Genomic DNA, 24,808 nt, shown 5'->3' on the forward strand with positions numbered 1-24,808 from the left:
TCCAGGCCTACAGCTTCAGGCTGCTGCCTGCTCAAGGGGCCCTCCACCCACCCACCACCAGGACCTGGAGCCTCATTAGGGCCCTGTGCTAAGAGGAACTCTGGAACAATTCCTCTTAAGGCCCTCACTGGGGCCCAACTCCCTCCAGGAGCCCCTCTCACTCTGTATTCCCTCCCCACCAGTCACCCCAGCAGCACCCCCAACTGTTTCTCTTAGGGATCCAGAGTCTCCACCCAGCACGGCAACCCCCACCCACCTTGACCTTTGTGAAGGGCATCCGTCCTCACCCAGGGCACAGGACTGGGGGCCCCAGGGATAAAGGGTCTGCAGCCAATGGCATTGTGGTTCTCCACCTTCCCTTACAGCCTTCATTGGAGCCACAGGACAAGAGCCCCTAGCGGATCCCCCAGGCAGCTATAAAAAGGGGAAGCGAAGAGATTTTTTTAAAAAAATTTTAAAAAAAAGGACACAGCCGGTGGGGGAGGTGAGTGAAGGAGGGAGAAGAGGAAGGCCTTGTTGCCAGGCAATCAGGCCTCACTCCAGGGCTTTCCAGGCTGTTTGCATATCAATTAGCTTCCCAGAATTAGCACCAGGGGTGGGGCACCCACCCCCACTCACCCACACCCCCTCATTCCCTCCAACCTCCGCACAGCACGCCCCGCTCCACCCCGTCACCGGTGTTTCCCACACAGCCATCTCCAGGCTGCCCGCCTCTCCGTGGAGCCTCTGGGCTCTCCACTGCCCTCTGAGGCCCCGGGGGGCCTTGGGAAGAGCCGAGCGGCCTCTGCTGCCCACATTGGACCAGCACGCGGGATGCACGCTGTGCCCCCAGCCCTACACCACCCCCACCTCCGGTCCTCTTGTTGACTGCCAAGTGCCTGCCCTCGGGGATGACTCCTGGGGGCTGGGGACACAAGAAGCTGCACGGGGCACACGGGGTTTAGAGATGCCTCACACAGCCACAGGGTTAGTCTGGAAAGCTCAGAAGAAGCAGCTCGTGGATGGGGGCCCATAGACACACACACCTAAGCGGAGGGGTGGAAAGCCCACCCACGAAGTCTGCTGCTCCCACACTCACTCCCGGGCACGTACCCCTGATCCACATCTCCAGACCCAGGTGGGTTGGGCCCTGGTAAAGCCCCAGGAGCTGCATCTGGGTCACATGAACTGGGCCAGGGGGCTCTGAGGCCAGCATTTGGCCCCACATTCCTCCCCACCAAGCTGGAGCAAGGGCTGCCTCTCAGGCCTTGGAGGTGATGGCCTCAGAGACAAAGTGACTTGCCAGTAATAATCCACTTACCCTCCCCGAGCTGATTTGCATGCTAATGAAGGTTTCTGGAGCAGGAGGTGGGAGGCTGGGGCTCGAGGTGTGTCCCTGGAGCCCAGTTCAGGGCCGGGAAGATGGACAGGGAGGAGCTGGGAGAGGAGGGAAAGAGGAAAGCGGGCTGGGACAGGAAGCTACAAATGATAGAATGTTCCCCCTGGCCTGGCCTGTGGCTTCGAGGCCCCAGAGTGCAAAGGCTTCATTTGTATGTGAGGAAAGGGAGATAGGGGAGATTTGTGAGAGGGGAATGAAGGAAAAGAAAAAAGAGAAAGAAAAGGAGTGAGGATAAGGAGGGACTGCCGAAGGAAGGGAAAGTAGGTTGAGAAGACAGACGGAGGCCAAGCGCTGGCCGCCACAGGGCAGACGGCCACCAGATCGGGGGTGGGGGAGGGGGCAGCTTTACACCTGCAGCTGAGCCTGGGGTCCAATCCCTGGGAGCCGGGGCCCAGGGTGAGATGCTCGGCTTCCCAGGGGGAGCCAGCTGCTGAGGCCTGTCTTCCCCTTGCTCTCCCCTTGCTTAATGAACACATCTCCCTTTTCTCTAATTAGGTGGAACAAACAACTTGAACCAGAATTTTTATTTCCCAGAAAAGCACATGCCCGGACACAGTAAATATGTCATTAATCATCATTCGGAGGCTCAGGAGCACCCTGGGTGTGGGGAGGAAGGGAAGCAGTCCGAGGGCCTAATTAGGAGCCCAGGCCTCCCTGCTCCCCTCCCGCCAGCACCCAGGCAGCCCGCCTCCCTCCCACCAGGCCGGGAGCAGATCAATGGGAGAGGTGCCCGGCAGAGTCAAACTTAATGTAAATGTTCTTGTTAGCACAGTGTAAAAGTAAAGAAAGGGGGATGGGGAAGAGCCATACAGGCCTTCCCGACCTCCTCCCTCCCCCCACCCTACCCCAGGTCTTATTTCCATCCAGGAAATTGTTCTCATTAGTGCTTGGCTATTTATAGACACGTGAACCAGTACTGTGATAGGGCTTGGCTTGAGGCTCAACCTCATGCCAGCCCTGTAGCCCCCATCCCCCACCCACTAGCCCTGTTCTGCTGGCCTCCAGTTTAGCTCCTGGCCCTGAGGCTGAGCTGGAGACCCTCAGCCCACTGATGGCCCCGCCCCACCCCTTGGTTTCCTGGGATTGACCCCATCACTCCCCCAACCCCGCTCCAGGACCCCCGCTGCCACCCCACTTCCTGGGGAAGGAATGTGCCACGGGAGCCCGCCCAGGCCCAGGTGATTCTAGAACGTGCGACAGAAATAGTCCAGACCCCTGCCTTGCTCCGTGGATCTCTCTGGCATCTCAGAATATGGTTTTATCTAAAGCAGGATGTGCTCGTTCTAGACAGAGGCTCAGGGCATGTGCTCCGAGTGCTGGAGGCCACCAGCTTTGCTGACAAGGACCACACAGAGCTGAGGACCCCGAGAGCAGGTTCCAGCAGCTTACATACTGCTGCTGTTAAGTAACAAAAATTTGACTAAGTAAATTTGAAGATCTAATTGGCTTTATTAAATGATTCATGAATCAGGCTGCATCTCATCCAGCAAGTAGAAAGGAGTTCCAAGGAGGTGCACAAAAATGGAAGGTTTTTAAAGGCAGAGATGGAGAGGAGAAAAGCCAATGATTGGCAAAGCGTGCCTCCTTTCAGCAGGGTCCCCTGAGGGAGAACCGAAGGATGACCTCCCCTGCCGACCCGGAGTTTCCAGGTTGGCCGGTTCAATGTCACATCCAGGGGGCGCTGGGGTCTGAAGCTGCAGGAGGCTAGCTAGGTATTAGGTCTTGGTTTGCTGATGCGGGGCCCTTAACGCAAGTGACTCCATTTTGGCCGGCTGTCTCCTTCTTAGCACTGCTAAGTAGCTCAGTGAACTTTAAAGTCTGCTGAATCCCTCTCGCTGTTCCCACCTTTAAGTGAAAATCTTACTAACCACCGTCTGGCTCGCAGGGAGCAGTGCGGGGAGGGTCACGGCCTCAGGGGTCACCGTCCTCAAATTCCAGCCCTGCCCGGCAAGTTTCTGACTCACTTTGAACTAAGTTTTCTTTTCTTTTAAACAGAGCCAGTGCTCCCTTCCTTTCAGGGTCTGGTGAGAACAGTACCGGTACTATCTTAAGGGAGGTTTTGAGGAAGGAAAATCTATTCATCTATCCTCTGGCTCCAAGCAGGTGGAATGAGACAGCGTCCGCCACCCTTCTCTGGAGGGAGTTAAGAAGCTTTCCAGGGTCAGAGGTCTCTGAGTACTGAACTAAGTACTGACTGCTGCCCGACACAGCTCCGAAGCACCTACCTTGCTGGGTCCCCAAACCTCCAGGGAGGTAGCTGGAAAAGAGCACAGCACGGCCTCACGGCCCCCACTGGAAACGGAAGGTGTGGAAGGCGGGGAACCAAAAGCCTTTGTTTCCTAGGGCCGCCCTCACCGCATCCCGCAACCGGTGCCTAGAACAACCGAAATGTATTGTCCCGCCTCGTGGAGGCCAAAGAGTCTGCAGTCAGGGTGTCGGCCGGCCATGCTCCCTCCAGGGAGAGTCCTCCCTTGTCACCTCCCCTCCTCCTGGCTCCTGGAGTCCCTTGGCTTGTGGCCACATCACTCCCGTCTCTGCCTGTCTTCCCGTGACCTTCTTCCTCGTTCCTTTCTGTGTCCTCCCCTCTTCTTCGAAGGACACCAGTCATTGGATTTTCCCTCCCGCGCCCCATCCAGGATGATCTTGCCTGGGGGTCCTTAACTAGTTACGAATTACTTAGTTGATCTCTGAAGACCCTGTTTCCAAACCAGATGACGTTGTGACGCTCCAAGACGACATGAATTTGTGGGGGGGGGGGCACTCTTCAGCCCGTTGTAGGACCCTCTTACTTATCTCACCCCCAACTTGAAGTGTCAGTTTGGTAGAGCTCTGCAGTCCCTCCTGGTCTTGTCTATTTTCTCCTCTGTCACCAGGCCAGCAATGGCATCTGTTCTGCCTCTGATTGGTCGGGGTTCTAATGAGGTCAGGAAGTGAAATGATTGGAAAGGTTGGAAGGGTTTACATAGATACAGGAATGAAATGGTCAGCGTGCCTTGATTCTGCCTGCATCCCCCGCCCAGCCCTGCCCTTACCCCCATGCCCCAAGCTGCAGCCCTTCATACAAATGACATCACTGCCTGGGGGGAGGGGGGACAGCGCCTCCCCCACTACCGGCTGCACATGCTGCCTGCAGACCCAGAGCCCCCCCCCCCGCCCCCAGACACCAGAGGACACCTGCAGCCGGATCTCCTTTGGAGTCTACAAGTCCAGGCTTTTCCCACATGATGGAATAGTTCCTTTGTCCCTCCGCAGCCCAGGGCTCGGCCAGGCCAGGGAGCCGCCAGGAACCCCCCAGCTGTCTGCGGACACTTGCACCCTTGGCTGTCTGGGGCCGAGGGCTTCTTCTCCTCCTCTGAGGCTGGGTCATGTCTTCCCCTACCTGCCCAAGCCACCCCAGCCGAGTGACCTGGGGCCTTCTCTCCCTGCTCCCTCAGACCCTGCTGCGAGATGGCAAGCGCGAGAGCATCGTGAGCACCCTCTTCATCTCCCCGGGCGACGTGGAGAATGGGCAGAGCATCGTGTGCCGAGCCACCAACAAAGCCATCCCGGGAGGGAAGGAGACTTCGGTCACCATCGACATCCAGCGTGAGTACTGACTCAGCCCACGCAGCGGGGCCAGGCCCGGGGCAGCACCACCCACCTCCAGCACTCCCTGCCTGGAACACAGGTTGGGGGAAAGAGCCAGGCCTGGACGAGCAGCTCACCAGAGCCAGCACCACAGCCTATGAGGTGTCTGAAGACAGGAAATGGGTCCGACAGCTCCCCGGACTGGCCCAGGTTGCGTTTGTGGGCCCCCCAAGGGCTTGTCCTTCTTATTGTCACACAAAGTCACGACATCAGATGAGAATCTTTGGCCGATGACTTGTTCAGGCCACATTTCCAAACTGTTCCGGGTAGAACTTTCCACATCAATAAATATAAAGCAGGCCCCTAGCTCTGCTTTATCCCGGGGGGAGCCCACACGCTCCCTTGGCGAGAAAGCCAGGGCAGGGGGTCCGGGGGCAGCAGGGAGTTTGGGGGTCCCCCACTCAGCAGCCCATGCTCCCCCACTCAGCAGCCTAGGTACACGCGAGCCCCTCTTACAGAAGGGTTCAAGGAGAGAAGAAGCAGAATAGTCTTTCAGTCAGCCCGTACTTTCCAGGGACCCTTTCCTCTTTACAACAACCACTGGAGTAGGTTGCCGGTGGTCCCTCTGTGGGGAAGCAGGCATCCCAGGGTCAATTAGCCTGCCCAAAGCCACATACCGTCAGATGTAGAGAGCCCGGCTTTCCGCAGCCCACGCCGTAACCCCTCTTCTACACTTGCACACAGTAGGTTCTCAGCGTGTGTTGGTTCTCACAGTCAATGTCAATAGTCATGAGGCATTAAATCCCCACCAGCCCCCTATTCCAAAAGTCACCTAAACAGACTCCCAACGCTTTCCTACAATCTCCCTCAAGTGCCTGTCGGCCCCAGAGAACAACAACGACAACAAAAAGTGCTCAGAAAGGTGGTCCCACAACCTTACTCCCCGCACCCGACTAGCTTGGGTCTGAGTACCAGCACTTAGAAGTGGACTTCTCTTGCCTTAAATGCCCTTCCCCCTCCAGGGAGCACGATGCCACCGTGTGCTGGGGGCTGATGTGGCACCAGGCTGGACCTGAAGGCTGGCATTCATTTCCTCCTTACTACTTTATTCATTCTACATCAAATTCACTTAAAACGCCCTGCGCATCAGCCCCGCTCACATGAGGCTTCTGGGCTCTGTGCTCCACGTGGCTCTGTGGGGCTCTGGAGCTGCGACCTGGTGTTCCCAGGGCCCGTCTTGGGAGCCAGCGAGCGGACGTCCCCAGTCTCTCTAGAGCCCCGGCAGCTGCTGCCTAGATTCCAGAAGGCAACAGAAACAGTTGTAACCCTGAGACGGGCTTGCGCCACACACCCAGGCCCAGCCGCTGAGTCCTTGGAGAAGCTTTATCTTTTCTTTACCATCTTCACAGGCTAGTAACCCCCACTCCCTCACACCCACCAGCTGGAGGCTTCTTTTTCTGTTCCTCATTTACTGAGAGCCAAGAACAGCGGGGCCCTTGCCAGACCTGGGACCAGGGTGATGGGAGGGAGACGCTCACTCTGACGGGCCTCCCTGCCTGGCTGTCCACACCCGCCTACTTCTTCCAAGCACCAGCTGCGGGCCCAGCTCTGGACCGGAAGCAAGATGCTCTGGGGATCGAGTGGTCCAGCATCCCAAAAGGCTCCCCGACCCATGGGCAGTGAGGGCCAAAGCTTGTCACACACTTTAATCCGGGGATGCCAGTCTCTTGTCCTTGGACCACACGACGTGCCCAGTTTCCTCTTGCCCTTACACTGACCGCGATCAGAGCTCTCTCCAGACACGAGCCCAGTCGGGGAGGAATAAGGGTGGGGGACATGAGACATCCAAGCCTCCCACTGCCAGGCTGCCGGTTGGACCCCCCACAGATGCCCAATCTGGTCAGGAGGCCCACACCAGCTATGGAATCCCAAAAGAAAGGAGCCAGCCGGCAGCTCCCCATGCCAGCAGCCTGGGCCCCGGCAGGGAGGGAGACCCAGCAGCAGCCAAGCTCCCCTCCAGGCCGTTATCCATCACACTGGGAGAAGCCCTCCTGTCACCAAGAACGCCACCATCCTAACCACACCCCACCAGCTATTCAAAGGTACTCCCCTAATTCGCTCTAGGGGGATGATCCATTCACCACGGCACACGGCTGACAGTCTCCATCAGAGGAGGACACCAGCCTGGCCCAGCCTCTGCGTCCTGGCTGGCTCGCTTTCCAAGGACACCTCTGCCAGTCAAGGCGGGAGGCATCGGGCATGAGATCCCAGAGAGGCTGCAGCCCTGGTGCCCCGGTTCCTAGGTCAGCCCCATCGGAGGCCAGACAGGGAAGTGGTCAAGGCCACAGCATTCCTCCTGCTTGAAATCCCAGCTCTGCTACTTACTGAATGTTGCTGGCCTGGTTCTGTAACCGCTGTGCCTCAGTTCTCCCATCTGTGCAAATGACAATGGCCGTCATACAATGGCTGTGAGGATTCAATGAAAGCGCTCGAGGATTCTTCCAGCATGGTGCCCGGCGCAGGCCCAGCTCGCTGCACCTGTCCGTCGTCCCTCCCACGCACAGCTCCCCTCTCAGCCCGAACAGGGGAGAGGTCTCCGGCCCCTTGCCCCCTCTCCTGAAGGTGTTCCCCTCTGCCTGCCAAGCAAAAGCACACGCTCTCTCTACCACCTTCCCTCTGCCTCCTTCCTCCTCCATTTACCCACTTGCTCATTCAGTAAGCGTCCCACTGTTTACTGTGGACACCACGGGCCGGATCAGAGCTGCCTTTGCAAACCTGCTCATTTTCTCAGTCAACCAAGAAGCATCCAAACTCAGCAAAAGCACATTTGTTGTTTGTTTCCCTTGGTCTTTATATGTTACCCAACGGAAGACAAAGCCCCCAGATTGAGTAATGGGAGAGAAAGCTGAACACCCCAAAGTCCCACTACATCTGGACGCTGCATCCAGCTGCCAAGTCGCAAATGAATGTGCCATAAAATCACTGAGTCATGGAGTTTCTCCCTTTCCCACCCCCCCTCGCTGTACTGCTTCCCAGAACACACACGCGCGCACACACACGCACACGCAGGTTGCTGATGGAAACACTAACAGACTCTCAGCTCTAACATCTGTTCAATATGATCTCAGTTCCACCGGCGACATCAAAGCCGCCCTCCTGCGAGCGATGCAGCCGACATCACAAGTGGGATTAAAATCATGTCTAATAGTTGGATATGACATAAACTATTTATACCTCTGGAGCCTGGCAGGCTCCTGAAAATTCATATCTGGCGCATCCAGAGCAGAGGGGTGGACAGAGGGACACAGGGACCTCAGGGTTTGGCGGGGAGGTGCAGATGAGACTGGCAGGTGCACCAGCCTCCTAGGGACCCGTTCTCTTGGGGCCCTTCAAGAAAGCTGGGGTACTAAGGATTTAGCCCGGGTAAAGAAACTGCCAGAGAAAAGCATGCACGGGATAAAGTCAGAATGGCGGGTGGCAGGAAGGGACCCTAACAGGTGTGTACTCCATCGCCCTGCTCCCCAAGACTCCTCGCTCTATAAAGGACACCCAGGTGGGGAGGGTCCTCCTGGAGCTACCCCCCCCCCAAGTTCTGTGCCAGGTAGATTCTACATTCTGTCCAACTGGTGCCATGACTTCCTCCAACAAGAGTTGGATCGAGGGACTCTGTTCTGCCTCTCAGTACTGAATTTCACAATGCGAGGCTGTGAGCCAGCCATGCATTTGGCCCTAGATGGCCATCACCAAATTCCTCTGCCTTAGGACAAGTTTCTCCAACATGCAGCGAGATGCACACCCCTCCATGGGTCTCCACATCTCTAGGGTTGGGGCCATCGGAGCCAGAGGGGACCCTCAGATGCCCAGTTGAGGCAGCTGACCCTGCAGAGAAAGAGAGCAGGGACTGCCGATGGTACCCGCCCTGGAAGCTGGGGGCCCTCAGCTTGGGGTTGGTGGGGCGGGGGGCAGCCGATGGACAGCAGCTGGGGAGAAGCTACAGGGTTCCGGGGGGACTTAGCTCTCCACAGGGTGGGAGGAGAGCTCTCATGGCTGGTCCTTGCCACGTGCCTCCCTCCTTGAATTACGCTTTAAAAACAAAGATTGAGATCATTGAAATCCCTGTCACCTCCCTTGTAATTCTCCATGAAATTCTCCACAGCTGCCGTAACAGGAGCTCCCAGGACCGTGGTCCGCATCCGGATCTCATGCAGGGAGATCGGGGTCCCCAGAATAGTCCGCCACCCTGCTCAGGAACCAGAGTTCTCTCTCCCATGTCTTTCAAGCTCCCTGCGGATACAGGTGCAACCTTGTGGGCCACCTCCCTGGCCCCCACCACTGGACCCAGGCACTGTGCAAGGAGGCAAGACCCAGCTTGAGCACCAGCAGGACAAAGAGGGCCTGAGTGGTCCAGGGATCCTAACGCCGGGGTGGGCTGGCCTCGGTTCATAGCTGGGGGCCTGTGTTTAAGACTCTAGGGTCTCGGAAGCCCACCTGTGGTTTCAAACAAACGTACCCTCCCCCAGTTTGCCATGATCTCGGGTGAGGACTGGCCCAAAGATGCGGCCCGGGACCCTGCCTGAGTGGCAGGGACCACACTGCCTCCTCACTCAGCTCAGGCTTGTACCCCAGCCGGCCCTATACACTGTAATGAGGATGAAGAATAGGTGCTGGTCTCTTTTCCCCCTCCCCATCTTTCTGCATCTCTCTCCTGCCTCGGTTCTCTAGTCCTCGATACTGGGTGGTCTCTCTCCCCAACGCCCCGTCTCACGTTCTGTCTCTGTCTGCTTGGTCTCCTCCAGTCTTTTCGCTTTTAGTCTGAAATCTCTGTCTGATTCTGTTTCTGTGCATATGTCCATCTCTCTGTGTGTCTCTCCCCAGCTCCCTGCTCTCTGCTTCTCTCTTTTTCTTATTCCTCTGCATTTCTCAATCTCTCTCTGTCTCTGTCCGTGTCTCTCTCCCTGTCTCTCTTCTATAAAGGTGTCGTCTGCCTGCCTCCCTCCCTTCTGTCTCTATGTCTGTTTCCAGTCTCCCCTCCTTCCCCTCCACCTCTCCCTCCTCTCTTCCCTCTCCCACTCCTTTCCCTCCCACTTGCCTCTCTCCCTCCCTCCCTCTCTTCCTGTCTCCCCCACCTCCCACCGCTTTGCACTTCAGAGCCTGCCTTCTCATCATGTTGCAAGAGAAAGACTTGCCCAGCCTTGGGAGCTGAGGGCTGGGTGACACCAGTCAGAGCCCAGCAGAGATGATCAGGCTGATGAAAGGGTGTAAATGCCACTTTCAAGTTAACAGACGCACCAGAACCTTTACACAAACAGATATGAAACAGACATTTCAAAGACCCAAAAAAATGTGTATTTAAATGGGGCTTAGTGTCCACGATCCCCCTTATGCCCCCTGCACCCTCTTTCCCCACCTCTCTTGTCTGAAGTGTTTTGTTCTCTCTAAAGGCTGGAAGATGGGCAGCATGTGTCTGGGGACCCGGGAAGCCATGCCTCCTGGCTGGCTGTTCATTTAAACACCAGGCCTTGAATCCACATGGGGATCCCTGACCCCCAACCAGGGCAGCTGAAGCAGGCACCCTCAGGGAGTAAGGGAGCCCCCTGCTGAGACCCCCAACTTTTGGGGGACAGCCAGGGTGGTGGCTGCTCTCAGGGCCCCTCCTGGTAGAATCTCTGGCCTTTAACTTCCATGTCACCCAGGGGATCTCCTTGCCCCAAAACCATGGGCCCAGCACCCCAGTTTGCAAAGGAATCTCTTCTCTCTGCAGACCCCCCGCTCGTCAACCTGTCGGTGGAACCACAGCCGGTGCTGGAGGACAACGTTGTCACTTTCCACTGCTCCGCAAAGGCCAACCCGGCTGTCACCCAGTACAGGTGAGAATCCTGCTGATTCTTACAGGGCACAGCCTGGCCCCTGGACCCCTCCACACCCATGTCCATCACACAGGCTGTCGTTCGTGGCCTTGGGTGCGCAGCGCACGGGCTGGGTCACTGGGGAGCCCGGGATCCTTCTCCCTTCCCCACACACCCATCCATCCATCCCTGGCCAGGTAGAAGTTCCCTTTCCTTCATGTACATGCAAACACCCCTTCCACCGGAAGCAGCGGGCTTAACCCCTTCTGTTTGGAGAGCTCTGTTATCCCTTCTTTCTGAAAAAAGGCAGAGAGGCTCTGGGTGAGGAAAAAAGGTAAAACAACCAGGAGACGCGGTAAGATCAGAACCTAGATCTGAGCCATGGGCTCACCAAACTGCTCACCTGTGCAGGGTAAGATTTCAGAGACAGAGGGCCCTGTCCAGCAGGCACCTCGGATCATGTCCATCCGTGGCCCCCAGGCATCCCTGCTCACAACACCGATAAAAGCACCATGGTGTTTTACACGCTTGTCTTTCCCTGTTGACGGAACGGAGCTCCTTGAAGGCAAGAACTGCAAGTTAGCAACTTAGGGCCCGCAGCATGGGGCAGAGCATGGGACGGGCCGCGGGGACCTTATAATGCAGGCTGGCTCCCCGGGGCACCTCCCTGCCTGGGCACCCCTGCAGGACGGGATTTCAAGAGACGCAGTGCCCTCAGAGATGCTCAAGGGCAGACAAGGACACTCACCTCCTTTAGATGCCCTGGGGAACTCGCCATGGCCCTAACTCGGAGCTGTCCTTCCCCGCCAGCCAAGACTTGATGGTGGAGCCCAGAGCATCATCTCCGCCATCGAGATGGGTTATTAAGCTGCAGCGGCCGGTGCCAGGGATGCTAATGGCCCCAGACTAGATCATCAACTGGCCAGTGGGAGTGGAGGACAGGGACGACAAGAGGCAGCGCAGCCCAGAGGGCTCAGTGAGAGGAAATGGGCCAAAGAGACAGCCAGAGAGAGATTCGGGTTGGACTCAAGGAGGAGCTCCCCGCAGTGCAGATAATTGAACGACACCGGGACACTGGAACCAAAACCCAGGAAAGGCGTGGAGTCTTTCTCCTTGAAGACATTTTAAAATAGGATGAAAAGCCATCTGTCGTGTCCCGTGTGACCATTCTCTGGGCCCAAGGCAGGGCAAAGTGCTTTGCAGACTCATGGCCCTGGGGCCCTGCGGGTCGGGGGTGCGGGTGTGGTTTGGCTGGGATCTGGCATCTGTCTGGAAGTGGAAGATGCAGAACAGACACCCTGAGAGAGGCCCTTTCTCGGGGCTTCTTCAGGGCACCTGCAGTGACAGGGTCGGCCCCTCTCTGCTGTTGCTCGTACGGTCTGCTTATAGTCCCTAAACGCTAGGTCTCACGTGCCCAGAGACCTCAAATGCCCGTTTCCCTGGGCAGCCCTGGACTCCCACAGGTGCCCTCGCAGCTGTCCCAGGAATGCCCGTGGGACCCCAGAGACCAGAACGTACAACTTCCATGGCTCTTCACTGCCAGGCTCCAGGTCGTCTGAGGACCCAGTTATGGGAGGGCTGGGCAGCGGGCAGGGCTGTGATCGGGAACCCGGCACTGTCCCCCACCCCTCCCCTGCCTTCTGACCGGGACAGTGTGAGCCAGAACCCCAGCAGTCAGGCTGCCCACCTGCCTCTTAGAGTCACCCCCTTCTAGAAGCAGAGCACTAGTGATAAATGAAGTTCACGTCTCCTTCTGGAGGGATCATCATAAAGAAATGTGACAGTAGGGGGCGCCTGGGTGGCTCAGGTCATTATCCTGGAGTCCTGGAATCGAGTCCCATATCAGGATCCCTGCTCAGTGGGGAGTCTGCTTCTCCCCCCCCCCCACCGACTCATGCTCACTCCCTAGCTCTCTCTTTCTCTCAAATAAATAAAACAAAATCTTAAAAAAAAAAAAAAAAGAAATGTGACAATACATTTAAGAACTAAAGAATCTAGGTGAAGGGCACGTGGCAATTAATTGGCCTATTCTTGCCATGTTTCTCTAATTTCAAAGTGGGGTTTTGTGCTGTTGTTGTTGCTGCTGTTTTTTAACTAAAAAGTTAATAGGGGCACCTGGGTGGCTCAGTGGGTTAAGCCTCTACCTTCAGCTCAGGTCATGATCCCAGGGTCCTGGGATCGAGCCCCGCATCGGGCTCTCTGCTCAGCAGGGAGCCTGCTTCCCCCTCTCTCTCTGCCTGCCTCTCTGCCTACTTGTGATCTCTCTCTCTCTCTCTCTCTGTGTCAAATAAATAAATAAAATCTTTGAAAAAAATAATAAAAATAAACTAAAAAGTTAATAAATAAACAATCATAGAGCTTGCAGGGTTCCCTCTGCCTTCACCCTACCCTGTAGGCCCCCAGGATCCCGAGTCAGCCCCTGGTTACAGAGGGGCCGCCATGGGTGTCCAAAGGGGCAGGCCTTCCCGCACAGGCTCACTCTTGGGGCATGTCACCTGCCCTCACGGCCCTCTGATTAGCAAAAGGACCTGAAAACACATCAGTGTGGCCCACATTCCCTTCAGGACCCCAGAGACTTTTTGGAGAAGGCCTTCCGGCCACTAGGAAAATTTGGGAGAGCGGAGAGAGAGGAGGGCCCCCCGTGCCCACCCACACCGGCCCAGCCCCTCGAGGGAGGGCTCAGCCCGCAGGCAGATGGTGGTTCTGGACGCCGTGTTGGCCTCCGAGAAGAAAAGCCTTAAACAAATCTCCTCACATAAGTACATTGATTTTTCCCAACTGACTTTGACAAGATTGCAGGGATCTGTGTTTCTTTACTTCCACGTTCATCTTGATTGCTTCTTCCCATGCTGCTCCGAGGCTGTGATCTCAGAAATCAGAGCTATGCCTCCCCCATCCCAGCACCTGCGAAGGGGACATGGGTGGGTGTGGAAGCAGGGGCGACCCACTCGATTGTCACTTCAGCTGCCCCCCAGACCCAGGAGCCGGAGGCGGCCAGACCAGGTCCTGGCACACCAGGAAATGCGTCTCCCCACCTGCTTCTCGGGACTGTCCTCTGAGGCTCTCTGGAACCCCCCACGTCCCCCTGCGGGTCCCAAGGCAGGGACCACCGCCCAGTGTGAAACTCAGGACTATTTAAGGACAGCCTGTCAGCTGTGACAGCCAGGCCTCCTGATTCTGTGATATAAATAATTAATCCTCTTACGTTTGCTCCGGCCAAATTAGACATTGATTGGGAAAAGCTTAATCTGACTCCTTTTCAGAGGGGCTGGGGGTGGTGGGGTGGGAGCAAGAGTGGAGGCGGGGGGGGGGGGCGGGGGGAGGGGGGAGGGTCCAACTGGAAGGAGGAGGAGGCGAAAGGTAAGCCAGAGGAGAGGGAAGGACTGAGAGATGTGGTCTTGCTCTCGGGTCACCCTGGACACTGCGGCCAGCTGCTGTGGCTGAGCTTCTGGGAGGGATCCCTATAGAGGGTTTTATTGGTGTGGGAAAGGAACATAAAGAAAGGGAGGAAAAAGACAGCCTGAGCAGGACTTGGGGATTCAGTACTTCGGGGACTCGGGATGCCCCCCAAAAACCTTGGTTAGGGTTACTAGAGGGCCCAGCCCCCGCAAGCGGCTCCTGCCTGTGACCCTGGGAGAGGAGAGGCTAGGAATTCCTCCTGTTCGGCCTCTAAGGAAGGGACAGGCCCTGGGGGGCTAAGGGCAGCTGCTGCACAGGGGCCCAGGCTGAGACAGCACAGCCCTGCTTGTCCCCCAACTGTCCGGCTGGGCTCCAGGCCCGTGGAAGCCCCAGCACTTCTGAGCTCCTCGGGGCTGAAAAGGCGGAACTCACACCCCTCAGTGGCTTTCCCCATGAAGGGCCCCATCTTCTCCAAGAACTCCTCCAACGACAGATAAGGACAGCCCATCAGAACCAGCCCTCCTGGGCCCTAACCTCCCTACCCCGAGCCAGGAGCAGGCCAGGGAGAGCAGGAGGGGCTCACCTTGCCTTCCGCAGCCCCCCTCAGCCTCCCACCGCTTCATTCAGTGGGGCGGAGGGAGCAGAGGTTGGACGCAGGTCCCCCACCGTGTCTGGGACTGAATTCTCTGCCTCAGGCAGGGGTTGTGCCTGACTGTTAAGTCTGGTCATTAAATTAAAGTTAGAAATTGAAATGATTCATGAATAACTCATAATGGTTTGTTGGGAAGCTCCTTAAGCTCTCAGGGAGCTCTGGTTTGCTCTGTTGTTAAACTATAATTGTTATTATTAATCATGTTCTTAATAATTATGTGATATTAACTCACGATCGTAACCACACGATGCCAGCCTGGGCACTCCACGTGATGCCAAGACATGGCCATCTCTGGGGCGGGCCGGGAGGGAAGGCAGGAGATGGTCCTCTGAGGCACGAGCGCTGGCTCCAGAATGGAGAGAAAGGGGAGGTGAAGGCAGAGCCGCAGAGAAGTTATAGTTACAGGGATTTGTGGTCATGGGGTAATAATAAGATAAGCACCCGAAAAAGGCTTGAAGAGGAGGAGCCCGGTTGGAAGTTCCGTGATTTCAAAAGCAAGTGTTGTCCACAATGGGGTTAAGCCAGGGGAAGCTATGAACTCTCTCCCTGGGGATCTGTAGGGAAAGGCCCCAGCCTCACACGCACGTGCGCACACACACGTACGCACACACGTGTGCCCCTGGGAGCTCCTAGCACAGCCTTGCTGATAGCACGCTACCCCGACAAGCACGGGTCCACTGCAGTGATCACCGTCCCAGGGCCAGGACCAAAGCATCCCCGGGGCTTTTCCATCTCTTGCCTCCAGTGGTACCGATGGGCAGATGAAGGACGTCAGCACAGCCCTCTTCCCGCCCCTCTGACCAGACCAGGACGGATGGCACCGAAGCCTCTGAGGAGTGAAGCCAGGGTGGGAAGCTAGAAGCTGGGCAGGAAAAAGAGCCAGAGCCATCCCTGGGAGGGAAGAGGGGGCATTGGGAAGGGACCCACCCTGGGGACAGGAGTCAGGACAGGAGAGCTGTGAGAGCTGGAGGAGGGGCCCTCGGGACCCCTGGCTAACACCTGTCCCACAGCTGTCCACCTTGTCTGGAAATCAAGTCCGTCTGTGTATGCGCACGTGCATGCTCCTGCCGCTAGTCCTGACCTCCTTCTTTTCCAGCGGGAATCCCAGTGGACAGGGACTGACAGTGGCTTATTCCTGTCCTAGCCAGTCAGATGGGTCAAGTTACTGATTAGTCCACTCGCCCATCTCCAGAATAACCTGCGTGTCACCCGCAGACCAAAGCCCACCACCTCCAACACCGACTCTTCCCCCAGCCCCGGAAGTTGCCCCTCTGCAGAGATTCCTGCCCGCCCCCCTCCCCGCCCCTGCACTGAGGCAGGGGTGGGGGTCGTAGGGGGGGTTAGCCTGTGCCACCCCCATGCCAGGTCCCGCTTTCCCCCTCCTGGAGAGACACTCCCCCCTCCCCGGGTGGGAGGAACACCCTTGCCGTCGGAGGTCCACAGCAGCTCCCGGGGCCTGTGTTGCAGGTGGGCCAAGCGGGGCCAGATCATTAAGGAAGCATCTGGAGAAGTATATCGGACCGCCGTGGACTACACGTACTTCTCAGAGCCTGTGTCCTGCGAGGTGACCAACGCCCTGGGCAGCACCAACATCAGCCGCACGGTGGACGTCTACTGTGAGTGCAGCCGCGGGGGGCGGGGCGGGGCATCCCCAGGCGAGCCACCCCCCGAGGTGTCTCTGCTGGGGCGCTAGCTCACAGTGCTGCCCACTTTAAGCAAAACTTCTTGGTGGGTTATTTCCGGCTTCCCTCGACCCTCGCAGTAACCCAGGGAGGCAGGGGTTATTATTCCCATTCCTCAGATGCGGGGACGGAGGCCCAAGGTCACTCGGCAAGTAAGTGGCAGAAGGAGAACCAAGCCAGGCTCCAGAGAATCCCTTGCCGACAGCAGGCCCCGCTGCCTCCCGTTGGGGACCCGGGTACACCTCCCTTCTGGCGCCTGGTGGGGAGCCCTGGGGAGCCAGCCCGGCATTGACCCATGGGTTGGATGATTTCACGGCGATAAGCATGAGCTCCTCTACTGGATTTACAGTTTGAAAAGCTCTTTTACAAACTTTCTTATATCTGGCCCCTCCCCTTACCCCCAGGGGCCCTTATTCCCTTTTCAAGGGACTAATCCGGGTCTCTGGACCCTGGTTTTCACAGTCTTGTGGCTCCTGGAAAGCAACCAAGCAGTTCTCTGCGCCCCGCCCGTCCCCGCGCCTGCCCTTCCACCACTGCGCCCGCTCTGGGGACCAAGGTTTGGTCCCCAGGAGCCTCTGGTTCTAGGTGGTGTGCAGGGTGGAGGCGGAGAGAAGCTTCTGCTAACGCTCACTGACACTTAGCAGGGGCCTGGGATCAGGCCCAGCTACTTCACGGGGCTTGGAAAAAGGCTGGAAAGGGCTAGAACCGAGCAGGACCTGCGGGCTCCAAGGGTGCGGAGAACACGGGGAGAGGCAGGGCGTCCTCCAGGCCTTGTCTCAGAGCCCTTGGGAGGACCCTGGACGGGCTCCAGGAGCTGGGCTCCGGGCGCACAGGGTAACTGGAATCCAGATCCCCAAGCTGCAGCTCAGAGGAGGTAGGCGAGGACCTAAAGGCAGACACAGAAAGATGCCACCACCCAGGATTTCTGGAGCAGGAGGAAGTCCCTTCTGCCTGAGGGATGGGGTGGGAGCTTCCTGGAAAGCAGGACAAAGGACAGGAGATGGGGGCAAATGCCAGCAGAAATGGGGCCAGAGCACTCTTTCCTAGGGCTGTTGCTGCCAGCGGGTGGACTTGCGGGAGGCCAGGCTGAGGAACTGGGGGTCTCTCTTCCGTACTTCCCGGACTCTCTCTCTCAGACCCCTCTCCCAGAGCTCCCTGCCCACCAAGAGCCCTGTCTCCCCCTTCCTCCCTTCACAGTTGGGCCCAGGATGACCACAGAGCCCCAATCCCTGCTCGTGGATCTGGGCTCCGATGCCGTCTTCAGCTGTGCCTGGACAGGCAACCCCTCCCTGACCATCGTCTGGATGAAGCGGGGCTCGGGCGTGGTAAGTCTTCAGCTCAGACCCCGCAGGGGCCTCGGACCACCGGAACTGCCTCGTGGGGCCCCCCTCACTCTTCGACTGGAGGCACTAACCTCCAGTGTAAGCGGAAGGGAGAAGGAGCCCAGAAAGAAGAGAGGGAACCCCAGATACCCACAGGTACCCCCTCAGTACTAAACACACTCAACCATTACAGTTTCGCCTCACCATAAACCTTAGAGGAGAAGCAGGTAGTCACAGATGTACCGGGAGTAAAAAGTCTCTAGAAAGGCTTTTCTACTTTCCCCAAATGGTTATCCTTCAGCTTTTGAGCTAGGTTTCACGGTCTTCCTGTGTTCCTCTTTTAAAATAAATGTGTTTTTTAGGGTGTATAAGTTTATCAGACACCCCTCCCCTCAGGAGGACCAGCGAGAGCTTTGGGAGGGAAGTCAAGGGAGAGGCAGATAGAAACTGGTCTCCGTGTGGCCTGCTATGGGCCAGACACAGCTCCGTCCTGTGAGCAGGGCTGCCTTGTCATAGAAATAAAGAAAGAATGTCAGAGCAGATAAGTAACTGCCCCAGGCCACGTAGGTCGTCATGGCCCAAGTCAGGATTCGAACTCAGAGCCAGCTAAGGCCAAAGTCTTTGGATCACCCCCAAACTCTATCCCAAGAGGATCCTGAAAATGACTCCAAAAAGACAGGTCCAGGCACCCGCAAACAAGATGGGTGGGGGCAGCCTGGTGCAGGTTGGTGGGTAGCCCTGTCTGTGAGACAAAGCCTTTGGGCCCCGGTCAGGGGCATACCCTCCCCTCTCCCCTTGTTCCCGGCCCTTAGGGCTTCGAGCTGGTGTGTGGCTGTGACTCTCCCCTGGCCAGCCTATGGGACACACAGCCTCCCACCCCACCCCCGCACCTTCCTGCCACGCTGAAGACCGGGTCACTTGCAGCAGGTACGCCTTACAGCCTTTCTGGCTCTGGGCGACAGAGCCCGGCTCTGCTCTCCGTGTCTGACCCTCCACAATTCTCCCAGGTGCTGAGCAACGAAAAGACCCTGACCCTCAAAACTGTCCGCCAGGAGGATGCTGGGAAATACGTGTGCAGAGCCGTGGTGCCCCGGGTGGGGGCCGGGGAGCGAGAGGTGACCCTGACCGTCAATGGTAAGACCCCCCAACTCATGCTAAGTGGGGTGAGAGGGAGCAGGAGGGGCCCAAGGCGTCTTGGTCCCATGCACTGCCTCAGAGGGACTGTCGCTGGTTCTGGATCCCTAGCACTTCTGCCCACCTCTTCGAGTCCATGTCAAAGCCCAGCCCTGAGGTGAGGAAGGACCTGGCTAGTTGGGTCCCCTTCCTCCTTCTTTGGTGCTTGGAAGGGGTCCAAGCCTTAGAAGTGGTAGCTGATTAATTTTATCCTGGCCAAGAGGAAGGCGTCCAAGGATCACTCGGCAGCCAACTCAGATAACGCATCTACCCTCTGACCTTGACCTAGGCCCTGGAGGGAATTTAAGGGAGCATCTCTGCGAGTCCGAGTTGGCCCCTTTCCATTGCGTGACCGCTGCTCAGTCAGAGAGACCTGTCACAATTTCCACAAGACCAAGCATTCAGGGGGTCCTCCTGAGGGCAGACTCTTATCACACACCATAAAACCATTACAGCAGGAGAGGGTTTTCTGACGGCCCCAGAACACAGATGACTGCTAGATGACACGTTTAGGGGACAGAGTGTCAGACCGGCCTGGATGATGCCCTGTAAAAGGTCCCAGAGAAGCTGGGTCTGACCCAGGAAGGCTGCGGCACCTCGATGGAAATCTGGCGTCGCGTCTGTGGTATGGGCTCCCGCTGGGGTGGGCAACCAAAGCTGCGGGTTGGAAAGAGCGAGAAAAGCTAATGCCAAGCCCCTCCACTGTTTCCAAACTTCCTCCCTCCACTGGGTTTTTGGATTCCCTTTGTGAGCCCCCTGGTCCCACAGAGTCTGCCTCAGGTCAAAGCCTGGAGGCTCTGAGCCACAGCGGGACCCGAGCCCCAGACCCACCTTTGCAGGACCCCTGGGTCCTGGCCCCAGATCAAGGTGCTAGGGAAGGGCTGAGCCACGTTCTAGAAATCAGCCCTCCTGGCTTCATCTCGGCCCAAGCTGTCCACAGACAGCCTCGCCCGTTCTCCCCCTTTGCTAGAAAACTAAAACCAGCTTGGTTCTTCCTCAGCCATCCCCCTCCAGGTGCCCCATTAGCCAGCACCCCCCCACACACCCGCTCTCTCTGCTTTCTTTTCCTCTCCTTCTCCCCCAGAGTCCTGGCAACCCCAGAGGAAGGGCGAATCTACTCAGAGCCCCGGGGGCACTCGCAGGCCACCTGTCCTGGGCAGAACCCTGACTCAGGAGTCTTCCTGCCTCCCCCGTGTCCCCAGGATGCCACCAATAAATTGGCACTGCAGGGCTAAAAATAACAGCATCCGATCGCGCCTCCGTATATCCATGGCAACGCAGGCTGCAGCCTTTTCCTGCTGCTCTGGTATCTGACACTGGGCTCAGGCACCAGGACCCGTGAAAGCTGTGGCCTCCCCTGACGCCCGCTCTGGGTGCTGGCCCATGACTGTGCCCAGCTCCCATCTGTTGGCCCCAGGACCAGACCAGTGGGCTGGAGACCCTCCAGGGTCCCTAGGCCTGAAGCTTTTAAAGGAACATCCCCATTTCTGGGGAAAACAAGACGGACAAAGGAGGGACTGACATTCCATTGTCACTTTAGATGTTCTGGCATTTCCCAGCAGGGATTCAAAGTGGTTTCTTGAGAAGGTTATGCACACACACCTCAGGGAGGACATTTCTTGGAAGGGACACCCCAGCCTGGCCCTGATGGCTATGTAGGGTTTGATCTGCACCCCCCCCCCCCGCAAGGGATTGCGTTTATATCCCCCTCCCTGTCTCCGATCTTTCCAGCACAGGGTCCCCTAGATCGCCAGGAAGAGAAACACCCAAGAGATCGGAGTGAGGCAAGGAAGCTGTTCATTTGTTTCTGCTGAACCAGGGTCATCTTGCCCTGATGCAGGGGGATGAATTAAGTGGCCCAGGTCGGGGAGGGAAGAGCCAACGTGGGAGAGGAAAGATCTAGAGAACAGGTGGCGAAGCCCTTTGGAAAAGGGCCTCGGCTGGACTGAAGGGAGCAGACATTTTAAAAGTATCCAAAATGAGATGGGGTTCTCATAGCACACCCCAGCTGGTGGGCGACTGTTGCCTGTTGCCTTCTGGGGAGTAAACTGGCACAGGTCTTACCTGGTTTGGCTCAAAGCAGGGATCTGCAGGGAGGGGGAGATAAACACCCTCCCACTGCTTTGACTGCCCATCCCCACCTGTACTCCCATCCCCACCTGTACTCTCATTTCTTTTTTCTTCTAAGAAGCCCTTAAACACTTACGCATTTGCCTGATGGCTTTTAGAATGCCCAAGAACCACCGCCCCCCGCCCCCAGAGAATTCCTAGTTCCTGGGAAGTGAAGCGGAAAACGTTTCATGGTATCATCACTTTCAGCCGGCAGCAAAGCCAAGTGCCGTCCAAGTTCCTCAAACATCAAACCCTCCTGCCTTTTGGCCAAAGGCTTCTTGGAGCACAAATATGTAAGAGGCACTCGGCTCAGCCCACGCTCGGAGCCACCCCGGGGTGGAAGCCCCTCCCGGAAGGGTCCCCGCCTCTGCCACACCCAGCCCCAGTCCGTTAGGCGCGTCCTAAACTCCACAGCAGTCACCTGAGTGTCTCCCAGAACCTCGCCCCCTTCCTTGGCTGAGAGCTACTCATAGAAATGCAAATCTGTTTTAATTAAGGTGGCTAATAAACAGCAATTATGTTTGCAGCAATTTTTGTTTTGTTCCCAGCATAATTTTGCCTGTCCTCCAGATCCCTTGCTCGAGCTCTTTCTCCTCCGTTTTCTGCCGCCTAAGACCCAGCCTTTTCCCCGAGGGACTGGGAAGGAGGCAGGAAGGTCTCCATCCCTACACCCCTGGCTTCGGTCACCCCAGCCCCCGCCAGAAGGTTAGCTGAGCAAACAGCTGACTTCGGCCCTCGTCCCTCCCACGTTCCAGGCCAGGTGGGCCCTGCGCGGGGAAGACTTGGGTGGGATAAAAGGCAGAACTGGACAGGAGGTCTGAGACTGCAGGTGCACTCTCTAGGCTGTGGGATGACGTAGGTAAGACAGGGACTCCTGGACACAACCATAAACATTTTCTCTCATATACACATGCGCGGGTGCACGCGCGCACGCACGCGCACACACACACACACACACAGAGTCTGGATGGGATCGTGTCCTGATCAGCTTTGGACCCGTGGTCTCACCTGGGCCGTCTCGGTGGCAGTCAAGGCCATGAACTACGGGATCTCCTAAGACAGACGTGAGATGAAGCTTGTGAACGTGCCCGGCGCATTCCCCCTAACCAGGGTGATCCCACCCGCCCCCTTGGTAGAGGAACGGCGGGGGGGATTTCTTGCTCTTCCTCCCTGCTTTGCCGGGCCCTGCCGAGAGGACACCCGGTTTGTTAGACAAGCGCGCCCTCTCCTGGACACCGGGGAGAATGGCTCGAACGGAACAGCCGGCCAAGGCAGGGTGGCATTAGTTAGAGAGACTAAGTAACATTACTTAGCCTCCCTTCCTCCCCGACGCTTCTCCTACTCCCTTCTTAGGTTTCCCGCCTCCTTCATAAAGCTTTCCCCACCTGCCGGGCAGGATGGTTCTCTCTCCTCTGAAGTCGGTTTGCACGGCATGTGTACCGCTCCGCGGTATGAACACTCATCGCCTTTTTATGATGCTTATTTATGTCTTCCGGGCATTTTGACTTAGAAGTGTTCGCTCCTCAACCCTTGAGAGGTTTACGACTGAACGCTTAATTTCTCTGTGAGTCCCCTGCCTCGCACTTCACCTTACACAACCAGGCCTCCAGTAAATGTGTGCTGAACGAGGGGATTCATGGGTCAACTTCTGAACCCCGCCCAAGAAGGGTCCAGCCAGGCACCTGCCTTTTCCTGTTTGCCTGACGTGACGCTATTTCCCCAACAGGACCCCCCATCATCTCCAGCACCCAGACCCAGCACGCACTGCATGGGGAGAAGGGCCAGATCAAGTGCTTTATCCGGAGCACACCGCCACCCGACCGAATCGTGAGTGCTCTGAGGCCTGGAGGGGAGGGCTGGGGCCCTGCCCACTCAGCCAGCAGCCCAGCGGCTCATCTCAGCCTGCTGCCTACAACCATCAGGCCTCTGAGCTTCCCGTCCTCCATGGGGAACATTTCACCTGCCTGGGCTGTCTGGGAAAGGCATCATGGAGACAGCGGGCTCCCAAGGCCAGACTGCAGGTGTCTTTAACTCTGCTCTGAGCTCCAGCTGGGCCCCAACAGTAGTAACAGTAATGCTTCCAAGTTTTGCGTCCTAGGAGCAGAGGGACGAGTGAGGGTAGCAGAAGGGAATGCTAAGTGATTGCTTCCCTTTCCTGGGTTCAAGGCCCATCTTTGGCAAAATCCTAGACAGTGTGTGGTTTCTGGTCGGCAACCTCCTTTCTTTGTCCCCCACCCCCCAAGTCCTCCACAGTCCTAATGCTCATGGAGAGCCTTGCCCCATGAACTTACTGAGTTCTCCCCTCCCCCCCAAAAAAGTACCGTTCCATGCTCCCTCCCTTCTGCAAAACTCATCCCTGTCCCCACAGGCAACCTGAAGAATTCACTCTTGGGCCCTGTCAGATGTTGTAAAAGCCAGGGTCTTCACCCACGTCTATCTGAAACCAGTGGGAGCCCAGGCATGACAAACAGACAAAGGGGAGCATTTTCTAGCATTAGTGGGATTCAGATACTATTTTTAGTGGCCCCCAATGCCTGGCATAGTCCTGATGGAAGTCTGCCAAGGGCAGCTCCGTCGGGGAAGATGTAGGGGTTGCGCACTGAGAAACAGGGGCGTGTGCATACTGGAGACTGGGACGCTGCTCAAGGAGTCATCCTATAAACTCCGATATGGTTAGGGCATCACTCGTGTTACACACTTTCTCAGGCATTCGGCTCATTCACTCTCTGAAAAATTCACGCACAATTTGCAGGAAGTCATACATAGATCTAATACCTATAAGCCCCCTTCCCTCTGCCCTTTAATTTTTTTTTTTCAGTTATAACTGTAACCCACGCCCATCAGAATAACCCGTTCACTCTTGAGCGTGTTTGCACGATCTTTCTCTTCATAAAGATCTAACTCTTGGCCCATGGCTCTCAATGGGACAACCTTGTCCTCCCTCTCCCACCGGGGACATTTGGCATCATCTGGAGACGTTTCTGTTGGTCACAGTTTGGAGGGGTGCCACCGGCATCGAGCAGGTGTTGACCAGAGATGCTGCTAAAATTCCTGCAATGCACGGGACAGCCCCCCAACCAGGAATGTTCCAGTCCTGCATGTCACCAGTGCCAAGTTTGAGGAAACACAGCCTCCTTACCCACCACCTCTGAGTACTTGCCTGCAGAGATGGCCACATTCACCCCAACACTGCGAGCCAGGGCCTGTGTGCCCAGCGCTTACACGCTGAGCAACGCAAAATGGCTCTGACAAGAATTAAGCTCCCAGCCTTGTAAACTAAGACAGGTTAAGATGGTCACAAATACAGCTCTGGGATCATATGTTTGTGCAAAGGAGCGAAGCGGCCAAACCAGGCTCGGTCACTCTGGGGCTGGTCTTTTACCAGCACCTACCAGGGCAGCTGAGGGCGGGGCTCCCATCGCTGTCACGGGGTTCCCTGTGCCTGGAAGGTGTCCCAGGAAAGAGCCACAGAAGACCCCCGTCCATGGAAGTGCCCTCCGAGGCGGCCCCGCCTTCGCGTGTGCGTGCATGGGTATGCGCGTGTGTGGCGTGGGGTGTGTGTGTGTTGTGATGCGTGTGTGTTTTGACGTGTGTGTGGACTCCTCAGTGGCCGTGAGCATGGACACAAGCCTGGCAGCGTCTGCCCCAGAGCAGGGAGGTGGCAGGGCGGCACTGGC

At 57.1% G+C, this 24,808-nt stretch overlaps 1 protein-coding gene across 3 annotated transcripts in view; it reads left to right on the forward strand.

Annotated features, from left to right (window-relative positions):
• KIRREL3 (kirre like nephrin family adhesion molecule 3) overlaps nt 1–24,808 on the forward strand; it is a gene marked incomplete at both ends in the record, with an annotated part of 532,903 nt that overhangs the window by 496,640 nt on the left and 11,455 nt on the right. For all 3 annotated transcript variants that reach the window (XM_080817608.1, XM_080817610.1, XM_080817609.1), the window contains 6 exons: nt 4,813–4,963; nt 10,707–10,812; nt 16,310–16,458; nt 17,722–17,849; nt 18,854–18,980; nt 22,858–22,958. In XM_080817608.1, the coding sequence (XP_080673734.1) occupies nt 4,813–4,963; nt 10,707–10,812; nt 16,310–16,458; nt 17,722–17,849; nt 18,854–18,980; nt 22,858–22,958 (762 nt within the window). The remainder of the gene's footprint in view (nt 1–4,812; nt 4,964–10,706; nt 10,813–16,309; nt 16,459–17,721; nt 17,850–18,853; nt 18,981–22,857; nt 22,959–24,808) is intronic.

The sequence above is a fragment of the Martes martes genome (assembly GCF_963455335.1).
Source record: "Martes martes genome assembly, chromosome: 10".
Taxonomy (NCBI): domain Eukaryota; kingdom Metazoa; phylum Chordata; class Mammalia; order Carnivora; family Mustelidae; genus Martes; species Martes martes.